The sequence below is a fragment of the Pagrus pagrus genome (genome assembly GCF_965226575.1).
Source record: "Pagrus pagrus genome assembly, chromosome: 19".
Lineage (NCBI taxonomy): Eukaryota > Metazoa > Chordata > Actinopteri > Spariformes > Sparidae > Pagrus > Pagrus pagrus.
Genome location: NC_140203.1, coordinates 9911077 through 9931254, shown reverse-complemented (window position 1 = coordinate 9931254; position 20178 = coordinate 9911077). Strand labels below are relative to the sequence as shown.

At 42.5% G+C, this 20178-nt stretch overlaps 1 protein-coding gene across 5 annotated transcripts in view; it reads left to right on the top strand.

Moving 5' to 3' along the window:
- The first annotated feature begins 259 nt into the window (after nt 1-259).
- sema4d (sema domain, immunoglobulin domain (Ig), transmembrane domain (TM) and short cytoplasmic domain, (semaphorin) 4D) overlaps nt 260-20178 on the top strand; it is a 45496-nt gene continuing 25577 nt past the window's right edge. For 2 of the 5 annotated variants that reach the window (XM_084382778.1, XM_084382776.1), the window contains exons 1-2: nt 260-435; nt 10704-10820. In XM_084382778.1, the coding sequence (XP_084238904.1) occupies nt 10783-10820 (38 nt within the window). In that variant the 5' untranslated portion in view covers nt 260-435; nt 10704-10782. Of the gene's footprint in view, nt 436-6387; nt 6756-10703; nt 10821-19694; nt 19754-20178 lie in introns of those variants that run through there. The other 3 variants (XM_084382779.1, XM_084382780.1, XM_084382777.1) reach the window with 3 other exon arrangements.

Sequence of the window (20178 nt, the reverse complement as noted above, 5' to 3'; positions counted from 1 at the left end):
TTAAGCCTAATTGATTAGTTGTCAACTATCAAATTAATCTCCAACGATTTTCCAGGCCTGGGGCTAGCCGGTTAGCATGCTAACTTCAGTTGACATCTCTGTAACAGGACACATAGAGGTCTCTGAGGTAACTTCAACACTGTGTTTTCTTCACATTCTGCTGATAACTTTCTGAATGTTTGGGTTTTTAATTTGTTGTACTTCTTCCACCCACAGTTTCCCACCACCAGCAGCACCACCACCACCTCCTCCCCCTCCACCGTGCACCCTCCCCCCTGTCTGTTGATATCGCAGCCCGGAGAGGTTTGAATCCAGTCGGCCGCCATGCTGAGCTGAGAGAGACGGAGCGACACACTTCACTTTGTCACGTTTGCTGCTGCTGCTGCTGCACCCAGACTCATCTCCGTACACACAAAGAGGAAACACTTCCCCACGGTGAGTTGCATTAGACGCTTTCACTTCTTGTGCAGAGTTAAAGCCTTTTAAAAAAGTGAAACGCCGGGACGTTTCTTTATCGTTATTTTCAGCCTGCTGGTCGTATTCATGCGTGCTGTCGCGGACTTTCAAGCTCAGCTGCACTTGTTGCACTGTAGCCGAAACCCCCAACTGAGACACAAAAGAGGAAAACCGTTGTAAATCAACTTTTTTTGGAGCTCTGTTATGTTTTGACGTCGTATTAAACGTATAAAACGACTTCCCCCGCGATGTTTCAGAAAGCGAAATGCGTAAAGAAATGCGTAAAGATGCTAGTAGAGAGGACTTGTCGCAGTCAACTGTCCTTGAAGCGCAAAATAACTGCTGAATATAATATTACGTGTCCAGCAGCCGAGCTCTCACACACACACACACACAAATCTTTTTAAAGATTAAACTCCCCTTGCACTTTCAAAATGCCATTCTGGCAAACCCAGAGGTCATCCGGGGGTTTCTACCCCTTGGCATGCATAAATAAAGGGTGCTCTTTTCTCTGCAGCAACAAAAGCCTTTTTTATTGGGCAGCACAGGAGCACATATCCAAGAGAGAGTGGTTGGAGCATCCAGCAGAGAAATACCTGCACAAGTCACAGCTCTGCCTCTCAAGATGTGTTTGTTGTAGTGCTTGTGCCCAGTCAGGAGGAGGGCAGGCGGTCCTGTGCAGCTGGGGCTCATCAGTGGATGCTCATAAACCTTTCACCTGCATGCATGTCTAGTCTTAGCCGGTGTGGAGATGTGTGCACCGGAGGGAGTAATAAGAAGTTATAGAGCTGTTCTCTGTCCCACTATTTGCCCTCTGGCTTTGGCTAACTGAAGTCCCGTGTCTCTGAGTGACTCTCTTGGCTCTTTTGCAGTATAATTCAAACTACGCCATCATCACAGTGACCTTACTCTTGGCCTACTTCAACCCTAACATCAAGTAGAGAGATGCCATCACAAGTCCTGATTCTCCTGAGGATTGCTTCAGATTGGATCTGAAATTATTAATTAGTTGATCAATAAAAATAATAATCTGTGCATATTTGTGCAAGCAATAAACACCAGATGTCGGATGGTTTCAGCTTCTCAAATGTGAAGATTTGCTGCTTTTCCTTGTCTAACTGAATATTTTGGGCTTTTGGACTGTTGGTCAGCTGCTTTTACTTATGTTTCATTATGATAAACTAAAGTTGGGCTGCAACCAACAATTATTTTCATGAATCTGCCAGTCAATGAAGCATTCGGTCTATAAAATGTCAGATAACAGAGAAATATGGCCATTATGATTTTGTAAAGCCTGAGGCATTTTTCACCATTTTCTTGCATTTAAAGACCAACAACTAACTGATTAATCACGACAATAATCAACCGATTAAGCAACACTGAATAAAAGATGTCGTTAGTTGCAGTTGTATACCGGATAAACATAGGAATTTGTGAAATTGCGGCATTCGTCTTTCCCACAGGCTCATATGAAGTGCATGAATGAATGAATGAATGAATGAAAGTCTGTGAAGAAACGCCCCTCATGTTATTTGCAGGCTTGGTTTACATTGCACAGGCTCGGTGGAATTTTAGACCATGCCAGCCATTTAGTCCGTCCCTAAATACAGCTGTTGTGTTTTCTAAATCTGTTTTCCGCAGCTTCGTTAGTGACATTACCCTCCCCGCCTCCTCCCAGCATCTCACCAAAATGCATTAGCTGTGACATCCCTTCCCTCGCGGCCTCAATAAGTAATTCTTCTGCCTCATCGACTCTGATTCCACAGGTCCTCTGCTGGGTCATTTCAGGCATGAGGGCGGCCGCCCGGATCTTGTCAATATGATAGGCTGGCTGGCGCTTCAGTGGCAAACCGGGCAAGCCAGAATCATGTCAGCCAGACCCCTCAGGGGGGCCCGGAGAACTGGCCAGAACAGGATATTGCAGTGTGATCATTCACCAGCAGCAGACAAATCATTAAACCAGTGGCTGCTTGCTGCTGAGAGGTTCAGGCATTTTTTCTGTTTGTCAGTCTGACTTTGCCTCAGGTTACATGTTGCGTGTGTGACTTGTAAGGTTGTCGCTCGTTCTTGTAGGTTTTTGAAATGACATTGGAAACGAGGGTAATATGGTTCGATTTGTTATTTTGTGTCAAAGTAGATGGGAAGCAGTGATAAGTTTTTGTTTATTCATCTCTTTTCTCAGCTGTTCTAAACGTTAAGTTTGCGCATCTTACTTTCCACTACCTGTTTTTTTATGGAGGGAATTACAACTGCCACGATTAGTTGATCAAAATAAAGTTAGTAGCTGACTATTTTGATAATTGATAAATCATTTTTTTAAGCAAAAATGTCCAACACTTGCTGGATTCAGCTACCTAGATTAAAGGGTTTTGCTGTTTTTACTATGTCATTCTATGTCATGGGGTTTTTTGGACTGTTGGTTGGACTAAACAAGCAATTCAAAGACGACTCTTGTGCTCTTGGAAATTTTCGATAAGCCCAGTTTTTCGGAAATTTTATGGACTAAATGATTAGTCTGTTAAATTTGGAAATAAACATTAGTTGTAGCCCTAGAGGAACTCTTGGCACACATGACGCCGTTCCCATTTTAGGAAAGCAAATTAGTCTATTTTTGACATGTTTATCTGTATTTGATTAGTTCAAATTTTATTAGAGGCACAGGGCTATCTTTTAAGTTGCTCCTTTTCCCACATTCATTGGAAGCACAGGATTCACATGTGCTAAATTAAATTACGCAGAACGCTCTTGCTTGTCAATGACAACTACACACAAGCACGCAAGCCCGTTTTCGAGTCCTTTTTTATCGATAATCAATTTAAAATGGGTGGAAAATGAGGAATTTAGTGAGGCTGAAAGAGAGCTTTGTTTGAAACTTGAACTTTGTGCAGAAATGGCACTTGTTTTGGATGACGGGGGTTATTTACTTGGATGCCTTGTTTAGGTTTCCGCACAAACCTTGGCCGGTTGTCAAATTCCTCGCTTGTAAAAAAGTTGGAAATTGGTTCCTACTGGAGCGTATCCAGGGTTGCATATAGGAGCTGGCATGCCGCGTTTGTGTGTCAGTCTTTAAATTCGAATGCAATGATTCCTCCACCTCAAAGGAGACCCCCCGCTTTAGGAGACGTCACGTTCCTTCACATGCCTACAGAGAGCGACTGTCAGGTAATTGAATGAACTCTTAATGGGTTTGAGGGCGACCATTCATGAGCCTTCAGAGGCTTTCTTCTCATCCCCTCTGTTGGGTTCGGCCGTCAGCCAGCTCCTCTGGTAGAAAAGGGCTGGAATACCTGCAAATGGTCCGAGCTGTAGCACTCCGCCTCCTGCTGTGGAGGTCACTGTAAAAGGTGCTATGTCTTTGACACGTACGACCCCTCATTGTTCCCTCTTGCTCATTAGCAACCCAATCATCAGGATGTTCCAGGCAGCTGAGTCAGCAAACAAGACTCTTACTTTAAAATCATACGTACCGCATGCTTAAAGATGAGCCCAAGACCTTTCGTAGGAACTTATCGGACGTCGTGGTTTGAGGAAACGATGTAGGCAAGGTTGATGAATGACCTGCAGCAGCCTCATTGTTGTGGTCCTGCAGGAGTTAAAGGGTAGAGGTCAGGGGCCAGTCTGTGGCGCTCTGATGTTGAGGTGTGCTGGGCTGGCTCTGTGGACCAGACATCTGGGGCAACCCCCAACCTCCTTTTGAAACACAGACGCAAACCTCCCCTCCCTGCCACACCCAAGTACCCCAACACCCCTCAGGCTGGAATAATTTCCTATTGGCAATGAAAGAAGCATCTGGCTCTATATCAGCAGCAGACAGTGGCATGTGTGCAGGCACTTTATGTGTGCTTGTGTGTTACTGGCCATGCATAATGCAGGGCCGCATTCCAGAGATGGCTCTGCAAAATTGTCTTATGTTTGAACGGAGGTTCGGAATCAATAAATACTGGATGTTAAGCTCGGTTTCCAGTTTGTTGTTTGGTATGTTAGGTAACAACAAAGGTGAAGAACAGTCCACACCCTGCATAGTTCAGTCGCTGAAATGCTTCTCATTGGCAAAAAGGTAGTTATAGTCTTAGCGTCGACAGGAAAGAAGCCTTTTATTTGTTTGATGCAGGGAATTGTATAACTAGAAACTGTACAGGAAATCCCAAGATGCTGCACCCATAGCCCTGAGTGATTTTTGCTGAGAGTGCAGCAAGCTTGCTGATGCATCGCTGCAGAGTTATTGACAGCCTACTTGATGTTTTGAAAAGGTTCCCAGGCGTTGTGTGGCTGAGAGCAGGGAGCTGGAAGGGAATGGAGCGGGAAGCTAGCCTACATACAGTACATTCTGTTACTGTGGAGGATATCTGTGTGTGACACAGCTGAATGGAGAAGGTGCTCTCTGTCTTTGTGCAACTTTTATCTGTAATGAAGCCGCTCGTCGGTTAAATGCTCAGTATAATTTGTTTATAGGTGAAAGTTTTGCATAGAGAAGATGGAGAATGTTGCATGACAGAAACTTAATTTGCAGTCAGCAGATATTAATCAAATGTCTCTTATCAGCTTGTTGTCGCTTACTTTGTCTGGTGTTTGCATAGGGAGAAACGGTCCCAACATCAACAAACCATTGCCTGAGGAGGCAAACTGTCTTTATAGTTAGACTGTGTGTTTGTGTTGCCAGTTTATTAGGTACACAGAGCTCCTGGATAACAGTTTTAACCATCCCAAAGTGAATGTAAACTGTTAAAAGTGTTAGCATTCAAAGTACGTTTACCTCCACACTGTACTCATTTATTTACTGTAAACTTGTTGTTTTGTCACCTTAAACTGAAGTTCACTGTTTAACACTTCATGTTTCTTTGAACAGATACTCTATAACTATAACTCTACAACCTTTGTTAGTTTTATTAGCTCTGTTAGCTCCCTAAGCCAAAATAAATAACGGCTGGAAAAGGCTAACAAGCTCTCCTCCTGCCGATTTCAACATGGATTTGAATGCAGCATCAGGGAAAAAATACAGTGCGTCCTTGTTGACAGTTAGTTCATTGTGTCCTTTTGGATTTTAACTTATCATATTTTCTGTAATAGTAATTATGTTAACAAGCTCAAGAACACACGCTCCGTTTTAGCTCTGCTCTGTTCAGGTTGTCATTTGCTAAGCAATAGTTACATATACATATAGAAACCCTTTTCATTTGGAAAGTGTCCCAGGGGAAGATTTCTGTTTGACCCGAACACATTTATCGTCTCCAGAGCGACGGGACGCTCGAACCCTGTGGGCACAGATAGATAAAACTAATGCAGTCTATTGCGACAGTCCTGCAATAAATCATGCCTTTATGAAGATTATAATGTTCCATTTTACTTGATACTCTTTAAGAGACGTGCTGATAGGGGATCTATTATTTATTCATTGATATAAATGGTTTAGACATAATATTTTAAACGTCTCTCAGTCTGATGCGGCATAACCACAAACTACAGCCCCCAAAATAACCATTCAGTTATTAATACACCACTCAAAAACAGTTTCAACAAAAACTTAGTCTCACAAATTTCTTTGAAGGTAGGATTTACTGCAGGACTCTTGCATTAGACTGTGTTGGTTTTAGCTAGGTGTACCTAATGAACTGGCAACTGGGTGTCCATCACTGAGGGCTAAATACAGTGCTGAGAGAGGGCAGCAGCTGGACCTGCAGTCCCCTTTCACTCCTTAAAGGATAGAAAAAAAAAGGTCCCCACAACAATAGACACACTCCCACAGATGCACATACACACTACCCTAACCTCAACCCCCTCCCCCTCACCAGCCACCCCAAATTCCCCCTCCCCCTCCTCAGCAATTGTGTACATTGACGCTTTCCAGAGGCGCGATCTCCGCGCTGTCGCTCCCCACTGGCGAGCGGCGTTTCACTGCTGCGACAGGGGGAAAGGCAACCCCGGCCGTTTTGTTAGACACTCAGATTGAGACAGTCTGCACGCTGACATGCGTTCAAGTAAAGCGAGCCTTTAGCGCAGGCACTGTCTCTCCACCCTTTGCGGCTCTTGTGCTTTTTTTTTCTTAGTGTTTATCGTGCAAGGTAGAGAGAGACTGAAGGAGGGAGAGTGAGAGAGAAGGAGCATGACAGGGGAGCAGAAGAGGGAGGAGGTGACAGACTAGTCGTGCTGGATGATCATACTCTATTTTCTTTTTCATCTGTCATGCAAACCTGTGGTGACTTTCCCAGTAATAACAGTGTGACTGAGCTGGGTTGGAAGAGCGTCTCTTTCAGCGTTTCTCTCACTCAACCTGCAGGATCTTCCCACTCACACAGATTATGGTAAGATCCACGTCGCAAAACAGCTTGTGCAGAGCGTGTTGACTGCTGGCATCTGACAATGTCAACACCTTTTTTCCTCTGCAGTGGCAATCAGATATGTGTTCATGTTTACTTAGTGCAGTGGAGAGAAGTGTCCAGTATGGTGCATGCTATTTTTACCTAAATCTCATCTGGGAGGTAAATAATTCAGTGTTTTCATGATGCAGTGAGTGGGACTCTGCTGTGTCTGTATTTGAGGAAACACCCTCACTTAGATTAGCTGCTTTTTGCTTGACTTTGGCTGCATAAACAAAGATTTGAAATGTTTAAAGAGGAGAAAAGAGCATTTTTTAAAATTGTTACATTTCATTATTGTCTGTATTGTTTTTGGTAAAGCCAGGCAGACACTGTATGGATTCAGCCAATTTGCCCCCCATATCATTTTTGCCTTATCAATTGGTGTTTGGAGGGGCAGTGTGATGAGGCTGACGACGCCTGATTAATTGAATCAACAATCCGGTTTACGGACGAGCAAATTGATTTTAGGCATATTGAATATTTTGCTCAAATCTTGCAGTTTGAGCACTTCCATGGTCCGATTTCTTTCATGGAAGCCGTGATAATAGCTCTGAAGTGTTTATTTTACATATGAAACTGTGTCTTGAGACTGCTGTTATATAAAACTGAACTTGGCTGCAGAACAGATGGATCAGACTGTCTGCATCTTCCAGACATCTGCAACTCCTCATTTTTCTTTTTGCACAAAGCAACGCTCTCTGTCTTTTGTCAACATTGAGGACGCAGCCATCTTGTTTTAATAAACTTTATTGGAATCGCTACTACGCATCACCAAACAGAGATTCAGTGCTTGCATCTAGTGTCATCAGCCACGTCAAGGCTGGTCAATTGATCCGTAAGATGCAAGCGTAAGAGTTGCAGGTTCTGGCTTTGGTGCTGTAGTACTTAAGATCGGTCTTGATCTCAAGACTGGTCTCAACCACTTTTTGAAGTTCTTGGTCTTGGAATCAACAGCATTTTTAATTGGTCTTGTTTGGTCTCAGACAAAGAGCACTCTGCAATATATTTCAAGCCCAGTCAAGAAAAAGAGCCAGAAAACCTGATGCTTGGTCTTGGTTTGACTTGGTCTCAACGTCTTAAAGTCTTGGTCTTGTCTTGGTGTCGATACACTCTGGTCTTGGTCATGACTTGGTCTTGTCCTGCCTTGGCCTAGTCCCGCCTTGGTCTTGTCTTGGTCTTGATACACCCTGGTCTTAGTCTTGACTCTGTCTTGCCCTGCCTTTGTCTTGAGTTGGTCTCAACCTCTCTAGTCATGGTCTTGCCTACAACAATGTCTTGCTGTGCAGAAACAAATACAAGATCAATACAATCACACAATGTCAGCCCTGGCTGGCTGTTGTCAAGTTGCTCTCCTTAACTGTACATTTAAACAATCTGAAAAAGATGCTTGGTTTGATTATTGTTGAGCGTTGGCCCTCAGGTAGATCAAAGCAGGCTAACATGTCTGTTCAAGTGCTATCGCTCCACTTCAAAGAGCACTGGTCTTGAGGCCATGAGTAGGTCTCCATTTCTGCCGCGCACTGGTAGAAAACCCCCATCTGTTGTCATTCACATGACCTCTTTTAAACCCCCAGCTGCAAATTTCTTGAAGCACAGTTCGACTGCTCTTTATTGCTTGCTGCATTGGGTATTGCATTGAAGGCCACCATCCAGGCACTGTATGATTGTTTGCGTGAGAAGGCAGGAGTTTAATTTAGGGTTTTGGGGAAGGAACTCCTCGCTTTGGAGGAAAACACTACATACATCATCACTACAGCGAGCATGAGGCATTTTTCATATGAAGCTCTCATACTTGGGTGGATTGCCACATTGTGCAAAAGCATAGACTCTGGCTTATTTAAACAATTTGGTTTGGTTTAATTTATGGTGCTTCTTGTGTCTTTGTACATGATTCATTCAAATGCGTGTCTCCGAATCATTAAAATTTCTCTGCTGGTAACTGCTTGAGTATCTCCTCCTTTTGAGAATATTTCCCATAAACACAGCAGCTGATAGACGAGAGGAAATGGAACTAAATTGATTACTGCAGATTACATGGGTGTATACAGCTAATGCCTGCTGACAGACACACATGGACAGAAGTTCAATGAGGTGCTATTAGACGGGAAAATAGAGACCGACCCACAGGTATAAAATGCACTTGAACATCAGTTAAGGAGTCGGGGGTGATGTCATGTGGAATAGGTAAAAGGGAACAGGGAAAATGAGGCACGTCAGCCTGCTGAGCCACCGTCACCACACAGACGGACTGCCGCTGGCTGGCTCTGAGGCAGCTGTCTGTCTGTCTGGGTTTGGGGCTGATACGATTGGGTGGGGTCGAGACCCTACCTCCACTGCTCTTTCTCCCTGACGGCAATAAAACCATTAAGTCTTCTTTGGTTAATCAGTCTTAGGTTATTTTTTGGGTAAAACATATGATTTTTAAAAGCTTTCCCTTTCTGCTTTGGGTCTGTTATGTATACTTTGTGAATTGGTATCTAACCTTTATCTGCTTATAGATCCTAAATCCCACTCTGGCAGGTCACAATCTGCCTGACGACTGTGTGTTAACGCATAACCCGGTATAATCTATGGATCTAATGTGCTGCTATCGTAATCTTTTAAAGGCAGATGAGCTGAAGAGCTAATGCCAGGTTTAGAGGTTGCTCATCAGGCAGCAGGACACATGATGTGCCACGTCTCATCGCCTCATTAAAATTTCAAAATCAGAATGCTGGCAGGGAACATCTGCTGATTTATGTGCATCCCCAAATATGCATCATTAGCAGAGGTGTGCGTGTTTGTACAAATTTGTCACACCCGGTTGATAATTAGGAATATTTATGATCTTTTATATGCAAATGTGATGCTGGACAATAACCAGCCGCTCTCATCCAGAATTGTCATCATTGTGTCTTAGTCACACAATGCAATCTTCATCTGTGATTGGATTCTGTCTGCTTGCTACCCAGAGGATTTCTCTATTTATGCTGGCTGGCTGGTTGGCTGCCTTGGTAACTATGGTGACAGTATCCCCCAGAAAGTTGGAGAGAGCAGGGCTTTGCTAGGCTAATTGTGAGCAAGTGAAGCATGTCTGCAAAGTTAGCTGTGTAGTCTCAGCCTGGACGATGGCCTGCACAGTGCATTTCTTTGTACACCCTGATTGACATGACTCAGTAGCCGTCACAATAGAGGTGATCTGCTCTGACCAGAAGTATTTGTTTCCTATTAGAGAGCACTGAACCATACATATAGGACAAAAATAATGGACATTATTAATAATAAGAAAGGCTTTTTTGGGACTAGATCCCCATTTCAAATGCTTTTTGATGATATTGGGCATATTATTTTGTGCATTAATTACCAGTATTTATCAGCGTACTTTCTATATTCTTATGTAGTGTGTGTGTGTTCTTATGGAGTGTTTGAACTTGGATTGGACTTAATAGGTGCCATCTTTGTGTCCAGTATCCAGATGTTTATAATTCATCGATAATTTGGAAGTGAAACTACGCTGTTTTAATAATCAGTTTGTTATTCAATTCCTTTTTCAGGCCAAACATTCCCCTTCTGTATCTCAGATTTGGGGATTATATTGTTTTTTTCTTTGTCATTTAGATTAGTAAACTGAACATCTTCAGATTTTAGACTGTTGGTCGAATAAAACATGCTCTTTGAATACATCCCCTTAGGCTGTGACAGACATTTGTCATTATTTTCTGACATTTTAAAGACAAGACAATTAATTGACGATACAAATGGTTGTCAGTTGTTGCCTTAAGTTACAATGAAGCCCTTTTCCATATGGTATTATTATTATTGGTTACTAGAGGTGGGTATCACAGTGTAACTCAAGATACGGTATGACTCACAGTACATTGCCCTTCACGCTGCTGTTTCTCTCTCTTGTAGTTCGGAGTTGTGACATTCACCCCTGGGCCTCTCCCTCAACCATTTCCAACTGTGTGAAGACGAGTGAAAAGAAGTTTTAATGAATCAGTATTCGCTAGCCGACGCCATGACCGACAAGTAAGTGGATTATCTTTTTTTTCAAAAGTGTGTTTGTGTGTGTTTGTGTAAAGAGCCCACTGTACTCTGGCCTTTTGTTTAGTGTGAAGTAAGAAGATGATGTTGTCTCTTGTGATTACACTTCTCTTGCTCTGCACAAGATGGTCTCCTGGAAGTGTTTGTGTGAGTGTGTTTCAGTACAGGATTGGAGGAGGGTCGGGGGGCTCTGATGGCACAGAGAGAAGTGTGTTGTGTTAGGGGGGGTGGGCATAAAGACAGTCTGTTTTGCCCCTGAAGACGTGTGTCATTTGCATCAGGGCTGATTTGCATTCTCGCTCACTGTGCTGGTATGTTGCCGCTGCTGTTAGTTGGGCTTTATTTCCCTGACAAAACACAGTCATTTAAAGGGTTTTGAGCCTTTGCCATACTACCGTCTGTATTCTGCCCCTTTTTCTTTGCTGTTCCTCCTTCTTTATCATTTCCCTTCCCCCTTTTCATTTTGGACCCGTTCTCTATACTCCCTATCTCTTTTCTCTTTTTGTCTCTTTTGTCAACTTTGCCTTTGTCTCCCAGTCCGGTGTTGGTTGGATTTTATCTATAGACGATGGAGAATTTGGGTGCAGTAAGCAAAATAATCTGCTGTCAGCGTTCATAATAAGCGGAATAAGTGGTACAGGCCAGTCAGCTGAAAGGGATAGGCGCAAAACAGGGTGAAGGCCAAACAAGGCCGGGCCTATTATGTGCTTGAGTTACAGAAAATTAAAGGGGCAGTTAAAAAAAGTTCAGAAGAAACAGGTTGTTTTCAGAAAGATGAATGGTTCTGGATGGATTCTTTAGCAGGCAGAGGTTTCCAAGGTAGTGCTGGTGGATGAAATGAGGTTGATCTGATTCAGTATTACTAATGCACCTGTTGAACCCTTTGAGAGAGAGAGAGCGAGAAAGAGGGAGGTCTTAGTCATTTAGTCTTTCTATGAAACGGTCCCCCAGGGCAGCTCCTCTGGATAACACCAGTACGCTATAATGTCAGCATAAAATATATCGTGCATCTAATTGGTTAGTAGAGCCGAATAATGCTATATTTACCCAAAGGGGAATTTCTCTTGCAAATTAGAAGGTTGCACCACTTCTTTCGCAGAGCCAGACATGCAAGTGTGTTTGGAAGCAAAATAAAAGGAAAACAAGAAAAAGATGCTCTTAGAAGCCTTTTATTTTGAAAAACAAGCTGCAGCGGTATTTTTTAATAAGGCTCTGCTGGTCCAAATGAAAGCAAAGTCAAGTGAAGGTTGGGGAGTTTCTAAGTAAGTGATGATGTTGTTGACAAGCTGTCCCGTCGGATGAAAGGTATCCGAGCAACCAGAAAAGGGGCGAAAAAGGGGGGAGGGCGGTAAGTTTATTGTGCACTGGATGCTAGTCCATGTTGTAGGATGATTGTTCGTCGTCGGGGAAGAATGATGAATGTTACGCCGAAAGGAAGTGAGGGGAGAAGTTGGAGGACGTGCCCCCCGACAGTGATGGCGAACAAAGCCTCCCTCGACATGGGACTACTTAAGATTCATACAAAGGCAGAAGAAGACGGCCACTTAATTTCTCTCTAACACACACACACACACTCACAAACACCCCCCTTTTTTTTTTCTAGCTCGCACATGAGCAAACATTTACACATAGCGGGATATCAGTGGACGTTCCTCCAGATATGTGCATTCCCAGACTCACGCTAGCCCGCAGACATGTCGTTTTCTGACATTTTCCAACAAATTGTGCACTTAAGGATCTTATGCAATCTTCACATTTGTATGGTATATGAGCTTTGCATCTGTTTTCCATGCCTTCGATGCCAGAGCTGATTATCCACCAGCAGATGTGCTCCTGCCTCCTCAAAAATGAACATGTTTCAATTGCAGGAGTTTTAAGTTCGGCCTCCTTTTGTACCAGGATGCTCTGGGATGAGGAAAGTTTCTAAAGCCAGATTTGCTCCGTAGTGCTCGTAGACTGGGATTCCTTCTGTTGAAATTCAAGCCTGCATAATCCTCTTCAACGCGCTGCTTTGTGTAGTGTGTGTGTGTGTGTGTACATGCGTGCGTGTTTGTGTGCAAAAGTACAGAGTCCATGCGCGCTCCAATGAGGATTTGAATGAGCAGGAATTTCACCTACTTGTTCTGTTGTTTTTCTTTCAGAATGATTAGCACCAGGGTTCACTGTATTGCATCATGTGTGAAAGTAGGACAGGAAGACAAAGCCCCAAATGAGCGGAGCGAATGTAGTCGTATTAAGTTATGACACTTGCCAAGAAAAATAATGTTATTTTGCCTTAAACACATGTCTGAGTGTAAAAATCTAATCTCTGAATTGTCCCTCCAGTCTTTGGGGGGAAAAACACAAAAGCGAGATGCAAGAATACATTTTTCCAGCAGCCCTCAAACCATACGTTCATGTTTCAATGGTTCCATCCTCCTCCTACTCATTTCTCCTCGTTCTTCTTTGTCCTCTCTCTTCAACCGCTGTATGAATTTGCACGCTCGAATATCCTCTCTCATAGCAAACCCTGTTTTCTCTCTCTTCCTCTGTCCCTCTCGTTTTCCGTCCCTCCCCCACCTGTGGTGGTGCACGCTGACAGCTCTGTCAGAGACTTGGGATGTTTATAGATGGACAGTAAGGGTGGCTGCACAGATGTGTGTGTGTGGTGGGGCAGGGTTTGGTTGGGGGCTTTTACTGGAATGACCACACTGTCATAGAGATGAGAGGCCTTTCCCAGCCTACTGTGTATCTGTTTGCTTTGTGTATCTGTATCAGTCAGTCCCACGTGTGTGTGTGTGTGTGTGTGTGTGTGTGTGTGTGTGTGTCTGTGTGTGTATTCATGTCAGCCTCAGGGGAGGAAGGATCCAACCAGAAGCTGATTTAAGAGCGTCTCTAACTGTCACTTGCACAAAACTGCAACATGTAGTTAGAAACCTGCTGAACTCCTGAATGTTTGATTGGAAGTTCAAAAGACATTTGAAGTCTGAAGAGAGATTTGTTTTGAATGTTTAACAGACTTTCTTCTGCAATCCGTTTTATAAGTAATTGATTGCATTTTCACTACTTTCTACCAAGCACCTGAACAAAACTGTTTTTTTTTAAATGCTCTCAACTGCATCACCATTCAACAATAACTCCACAGCACTGATTTTTAGGGATTTTCCAGTGTTGACAATGTTGGTTGGTCCACCACTTCTGGTTCAGATTGAAATATCTTTCTCTTTTCTCACTTCTCTCACAGTATATTTATAAATTCATGATTGCATTTTCATTACTTCCCATTAAGCGCCTGGATGCAGCTGTTTTTTTTAAATATTGTTTGTGTTGTTGATGCATAGCCATGCTACAATAATGCACAAAGCTGATTTTTAGGGATTTTGTTGGGATGACAATATTGGTTGGTCCACCACTTCTGGTTTGGACTGAGTTATCTAAATTTTGTTTGGTTTATGACCCAATACCTGCACAACTAATAGCATTCCCATCAACCTCAACTGTACTTTGTGTTTAGTTCTAACCAGCAAATGTTAGCATGCTATCAAGCTAAACTAAGATGATGAACACGGTGCTAAACAACAGCATGTTAGCATTATCATTGTGAAATATCACCATGCTGTTGGCAGCAATTAGCGTGAAGTGCTACTGTTCCTGAGTCCAGCCTCTTAGAGCTGCTACCATGGCTGTTGGCTAGTAGGGCAGGAACATGTCAAGTAAGTGAGCGCAAACGGGATGCAGAAGTTCAAGTTAAGCAAGATCGATTAGCCGCGCGTAGACATTTAGCCCATTCCTGAGGCAAGAGTAAACAAAAAAGCCAAATGTTGACAATGACTGGAACACTGTGCTGAAAGAAAAGCTGTTTTCTTTGTTAGTTTGGGGTAAAATAAAGATCTTACAAATCTGATCTGAATCTAAGCTGATGTCTGCTGTAAGACATACAGGGTGCTGAGAGAAAAATGAAGAAATGGAGTTGTGGTCGTCATGAGATACCGACCGAAGCTTGAGCTGGGGCCTTTTGTCAGCCCGGGGGAAAATCAGGTGTCACAGTGGAGTGAACTCAGTAGCCCATCCTGTCAGTATGTTTACCATAGGCTGGATTTCTGAAGTAGGGCCTATTAATAAATTTGTTCTGGCTTGAAGAGTCTTCAAAAGGCCAGCTTTGCCCAGTCGTCATTCAAGTCCACTCATCAATTAAAAAAACCCAGACCCGTGACACTTCACTTCCTCTCTGTGCCCTCTCCAGTCCACGGTGTCACCAAGGGCGGGGTCTGGGGCACTGCTGGGCCCGACACCCACTCAGGACAATTCTGAATTGAGACATGTGAAGGCGCAATGTCATTGGTGTCATTGGGATTCGTGGGTGTATGGTAAAAACTCTGTATCAGCTGTCATGGGGTTTTGTGGGAGCCGAGGGAAGCCAAGTCAAAGTGCTTCCTAAGGATGTCGAGGGGGATGTACCCTTTGACCTTCGGCTCATCAATCTTACGCAACTGTCATCTTCTCCCAACGGTCCATTGATGCTGTCAGAGGAGAGTGAGATGCAGGGACCCGTTGCATCGTGTATTTGTGCTCACTTCCATACGTGCTTGTTTTCTTTGTTTATTTCTGTGTCTGAGTGAAGAAGTGACCCAAGAGTTGGAAAGTCTGGAGGAAAGAGACAGAACACAAGGTGATACATGTGCATATTGAAGCTTTGCACTGTCTTAAGATCACTGTACACTGCAGCTGTCGAGCATTGCTCTTGACCTTGATCAGCACGAATCCAACCATGAAACTGATCTAAAGTAATGTGCTATTATTCAGGGTCAGCTAAAATCTGTACTGAATTGAAACAGAAATGCTTCGTTCTAAGTCTGGAAGTTTGGAAAATACTCAAAGCAACAAAATGTAACCTCTTGGAGAGAGATGGTTGATAGTTGAGTTTCATCCCCAGTCTGTCGAATACTGATGCTTTGGTTTGGCTCATCGGGTTGGACACCAATCCAAAGCATCAATATTAGACGGACTGATAAATATATCAGCCGATATATCTATATCAGAATTCTTTTACTCGCTAATATTGGTATCATCATTGGCCCCAAAAATCCAGTATCGGTCGAGCTCTACGTACAAAGTGTTTTAGTGCTGCCAAAAATAAGTTACAGTGCAGTACAAGTGAAGTGCATGAATTGCTGTGGGTAAAAGGGAATTAATAAGGAATAAGATGTCCTTACATGGATAAATATTCTCCACCACAGCCAGCACATTACGGGATACTATGGTCACAGTTTATTAACGTGACACCCGAGGACGGACAGTTAATGTTCATGCTCATCCGAAGCTTTTTTTGTCTGAATATGATCCGTTGTAAGTGACCTGCCTACAGTTGTAGTCTGGTGTGTATCATCTCTGCTTAACATAATCTGATTATTCTTTTATACAGTAGCAGGGGGCGTGCATTACAGTAGCTTACCCCACCAAGCAAATGCTAATGAATCTGCATATTTGGGCTGATTTGGGTGACCTGAATTCAGTTGTCTGGAAGATTTGTCTCCTTGCTCTGGGACAGAACAATCTGTTGCTTTTCCCATCCATTCTGACAGCCTTCGTCTGTTATCTTGGGATTTAACTGACTTTTTGTTTATCTTTTATTTGTTTAAAAATAAATCAAATGTTTTTCAGGAAGTAGAGATAATTAGCCATTGATTCTCTGTTAAATAGTGCTAGTAGAAAACATAAGCTGAACCACAGTCAAGCCAAAGTAAATATGTAAGTCCATGTTTTCCACTCAGACAGAGCTGGATTGTAGTGGACTGTGGGAATAAAGCTGGTGAGCTTGTGCAGGGAGAATGTATTCAGCTTTGTTGTAAAGGTTTTCATTTTGCTCAGGGAAGCAGTCTAAGGGAACAGACTGGAAAGTGTCGTGAATGGAGGCCCAACCATCTGTCACGACGGCAATAAGAAGATTTCTACTTTCTCTCCCTGTGACTTATGAAATCTTGTTTTCAAGCACTGAAAAGAGAAGCAGAAGAATTTTTCCAGCTGACTGTTCTGTTACTGCTGATGCAGATTATTCCCTCAAGTCTTTGTTCTCGTTTTGATTCATTAGCGATGCACGACTCCGGTGCTGACGCTGTAAAAAAATTGAGGCCCTGAAGAAAACTATTTTCTCAACCATATTCTTTGTGGTCTTACATGGAGACAGAAAATAATAAAATAAAGCAGTTTTTGTTGTTTTAATTCATAGAACACCAACCAGGATTTACTAAACTAATTTTGAATCACAATCTGATGACGGTTGTTGGGTTGTTTGCTTATGTTTTCAGCGCTGTCAGTCTAATGTAATTAAACCACACCCATGCAGTCCTGATGAAGCAGATTAGATGAGTTTTTTTAGTGTTAAAAACTCGCTAGCTAAATGATAGCTCGGGATTGGCTTTAAGAACTTTTTATGGCAGGTTATTGTTGGGAACAGTCGACATTGGACGATAAAAGGACTCCTGTTTTTCCTTTAAGGCTGCAACTAATGATTATTTTTACTACAGATGAATCTAAATTATATTCATGATTAATTGTTTGGTCGATAAAACGTCAAAAAAATTTGAAAAATGCTCATTACCATTTCCCAGAGCCTAAAGTGACGTCTTTTAATTACGTACTTTGTCCATCCAACAGTCCAAAACCCAAAGAAATGACAAAGAAAAGCAAAAATCCTCACATTTAAGTAGCTGGAACAAGAAAATGTTTGACATTTTATGTAGGGAAAAAATGACTCAAGTAATTAAAGGAACATAAGTATTGGCCACCTGTCACATTCATACTCAAAACAATAAGGGGCAGCATATCACCATTCATACATATTGCACCTTTAATCGATTACCAAACTAGTTGGCAACTAATTTATCTTTTAATCGATCACTCATTGCAGCTCTAGACAACATTGTAGCGACGTCAAAGAATGTACAACTATTATTTGGCAGATTTTATACACATTGAGTGGGTAAAACAAAACAAATCATGAAAAAAGTTTTCAAAAAAATAAGTTAACATGTTTTTATCATTTATTCCAAGCTTTCAGGCTCCCTCAGACCTCTTAAATGTTGCAACATTAGTCTCCATGCCTTATTAAACACTCTCATCCTTATGTAATCCTGAATCTCAAGCTTCTCCATATGAAGGATCTCATCCTTCATCTCAAATGAAGGCACAGCACGAGACTTCTGTAATCGCAACATTTCTAGAGATGTTTTAAGCCAGGATAGTTGTAAATGCTCTGTTGAGGTCAGACGGTCAGTTTGTCAGATTTGGTGATCCCCTGACATCTCATCAAGATTAAAGTTTTCACTCATCCAGTGAAATATCTCACCGTGTACTACAGGGATCAATTGGCACAACATTTGGTGCAGACGTTCATGGTTCCCAGACACTAATGACTCTGATGATCTACCGGCTTTTCCTCTTGTGATATTATAATTGAGGGTTTTGGGTTAAATGTCTCGACAGCTAATTGGTGCACACATTCACGTTTCCCTCTGGATGAATAGTAATGACTATGATGATATAATTCTGGTGCAATCGTCAGGCCAGGAATTTTGGAGCTGCAGTGAAAGCTCAGATCAACATTAAAAAAAATTACATTCAACTATTTTGATAATCCTCAGTAATATTTAAGCAGGAATGTCAAACATTTGCTTGAAAATGGTGAAAAATGTAGATCAGAGTGTCTCAAAACCAAAGATGGTCTCCTGAAATGTCAGTTTACCATCATAGAGGACCCCACCTGAAATGGGGGGGGAAAGGTATGCAACATTTTGGAGAGAAAAATATTAAAACCATTAAAGCTCATGTAAAAAAAGTAAAAAACTAAGTGTGAAATTAACTGTATTTTAGCCGATGCACAATGCAACACCTCTCTCAAATTGATCACAGAGCTCCTACGTGCGACTATTTTGTTCGCACATGCACCCAAAAATCTGTCGGGTGAGACAAAACTTCAGACTAAACGCCTGAAATGTAGCTAATAATTTGAAACAGTTGAGGTTAAAACATGTATTTGCACCTTTTATTCCTGTTTAAAAATCATCAACATAAGTACTTTTGGGTGCACCGAAATTATGTGCAAACAGTGTGAAAAAAGTCAGTCCGCAGCACTGGATCATCTTATAAATTGTGCAACCTTTTCTGAGAATGAAGTTGTGCAGATTTGAGGCTTGGCCTTGGCTGACCTCTCTTGGGATTAGCCCACATAGAGCAGTTATAAATCAACAGTGTTGAAGGGGAGGGGGGGGCTTTCACTTTATTTACATCTGGTTGATCCACAGCGTTACATTTGTCACAGCTCACAGCTGACAGCCAGACCTCTGTAGTAGATAAAGAAGAGGAAATGAATATAGCAGTCACAGACGTCAGGTTCCTGTCATGGTATTCACACAAGATAATGTTTATCATTTGGCTGCTCACCATTCATTTGTCCTTGGTTATAAAAAGTTAACACAGACATCATATGATATCACCGGCTTAGTGGTCAGAGGATATTTAAGTCACTGTGTAATTGTTTTGTCCTTCTCAGAATGCTTTTCTACCTCACTTGTGTATGTATGTGTGTGTCTGTGTGTGTCTGTTTGTTTAAATAGGTGATATTTGTCTGTTACTTTATGTAAATGTCATTTAACACCAGTGTATTGTGCAACATGTGTTGTGTAATTGATTCATCATCATAAACGTCTGACCATGGTCTAGACAACTAACCACAAATACATGTTCAACATGCACACAGAAACTGCTTCTTCCCTCATGTAGAGACACACACACACACGCACACACACACACAGGCACACACACGCACACACACACGCTCCATAACTGTCTTGTCTGATCTTTCTGTCTTCTCCCCCTCCCTAGCTTGAGGATTTTATAATTCTCTCCGGACGAAGAGCGTCGCATCTTTTAAGGAGCCACAGGTCAGAAACTCTACTCCTCTCCCTCCCTCCCCCCTTTTGTTGCTGTGCAGGCCGTCACTGAGCTGCGCACAGGCCTGCATGCTTCAACATGAACGCTGCATGCTTCTCCAACCCCCCCTTTTGTTACCACCTCAGGGCTTTGCTCCTGTTTTTATCCCCCCTGCATGTCCACACCTGGGCAATCCAGCTTTGATTTGATCCCGCTTGGCTTTGGTGCACACTTTGAGTCTTTTTGCAACGATACTTTCCTTATTGACCCAATCATTTTGTCATTTGCCTTCACCTTATGATTTTGTTTTCCTTTCATCTTTAAGTTATGATTCTCTTGTTTCGTATCTGCTTGGAAACGAGCTGATGGTCTATGTTGTCTTTTTTTACGTCGAATGATGTTTAAAGTGACCTACATGGTGTTCACATATGCAGCT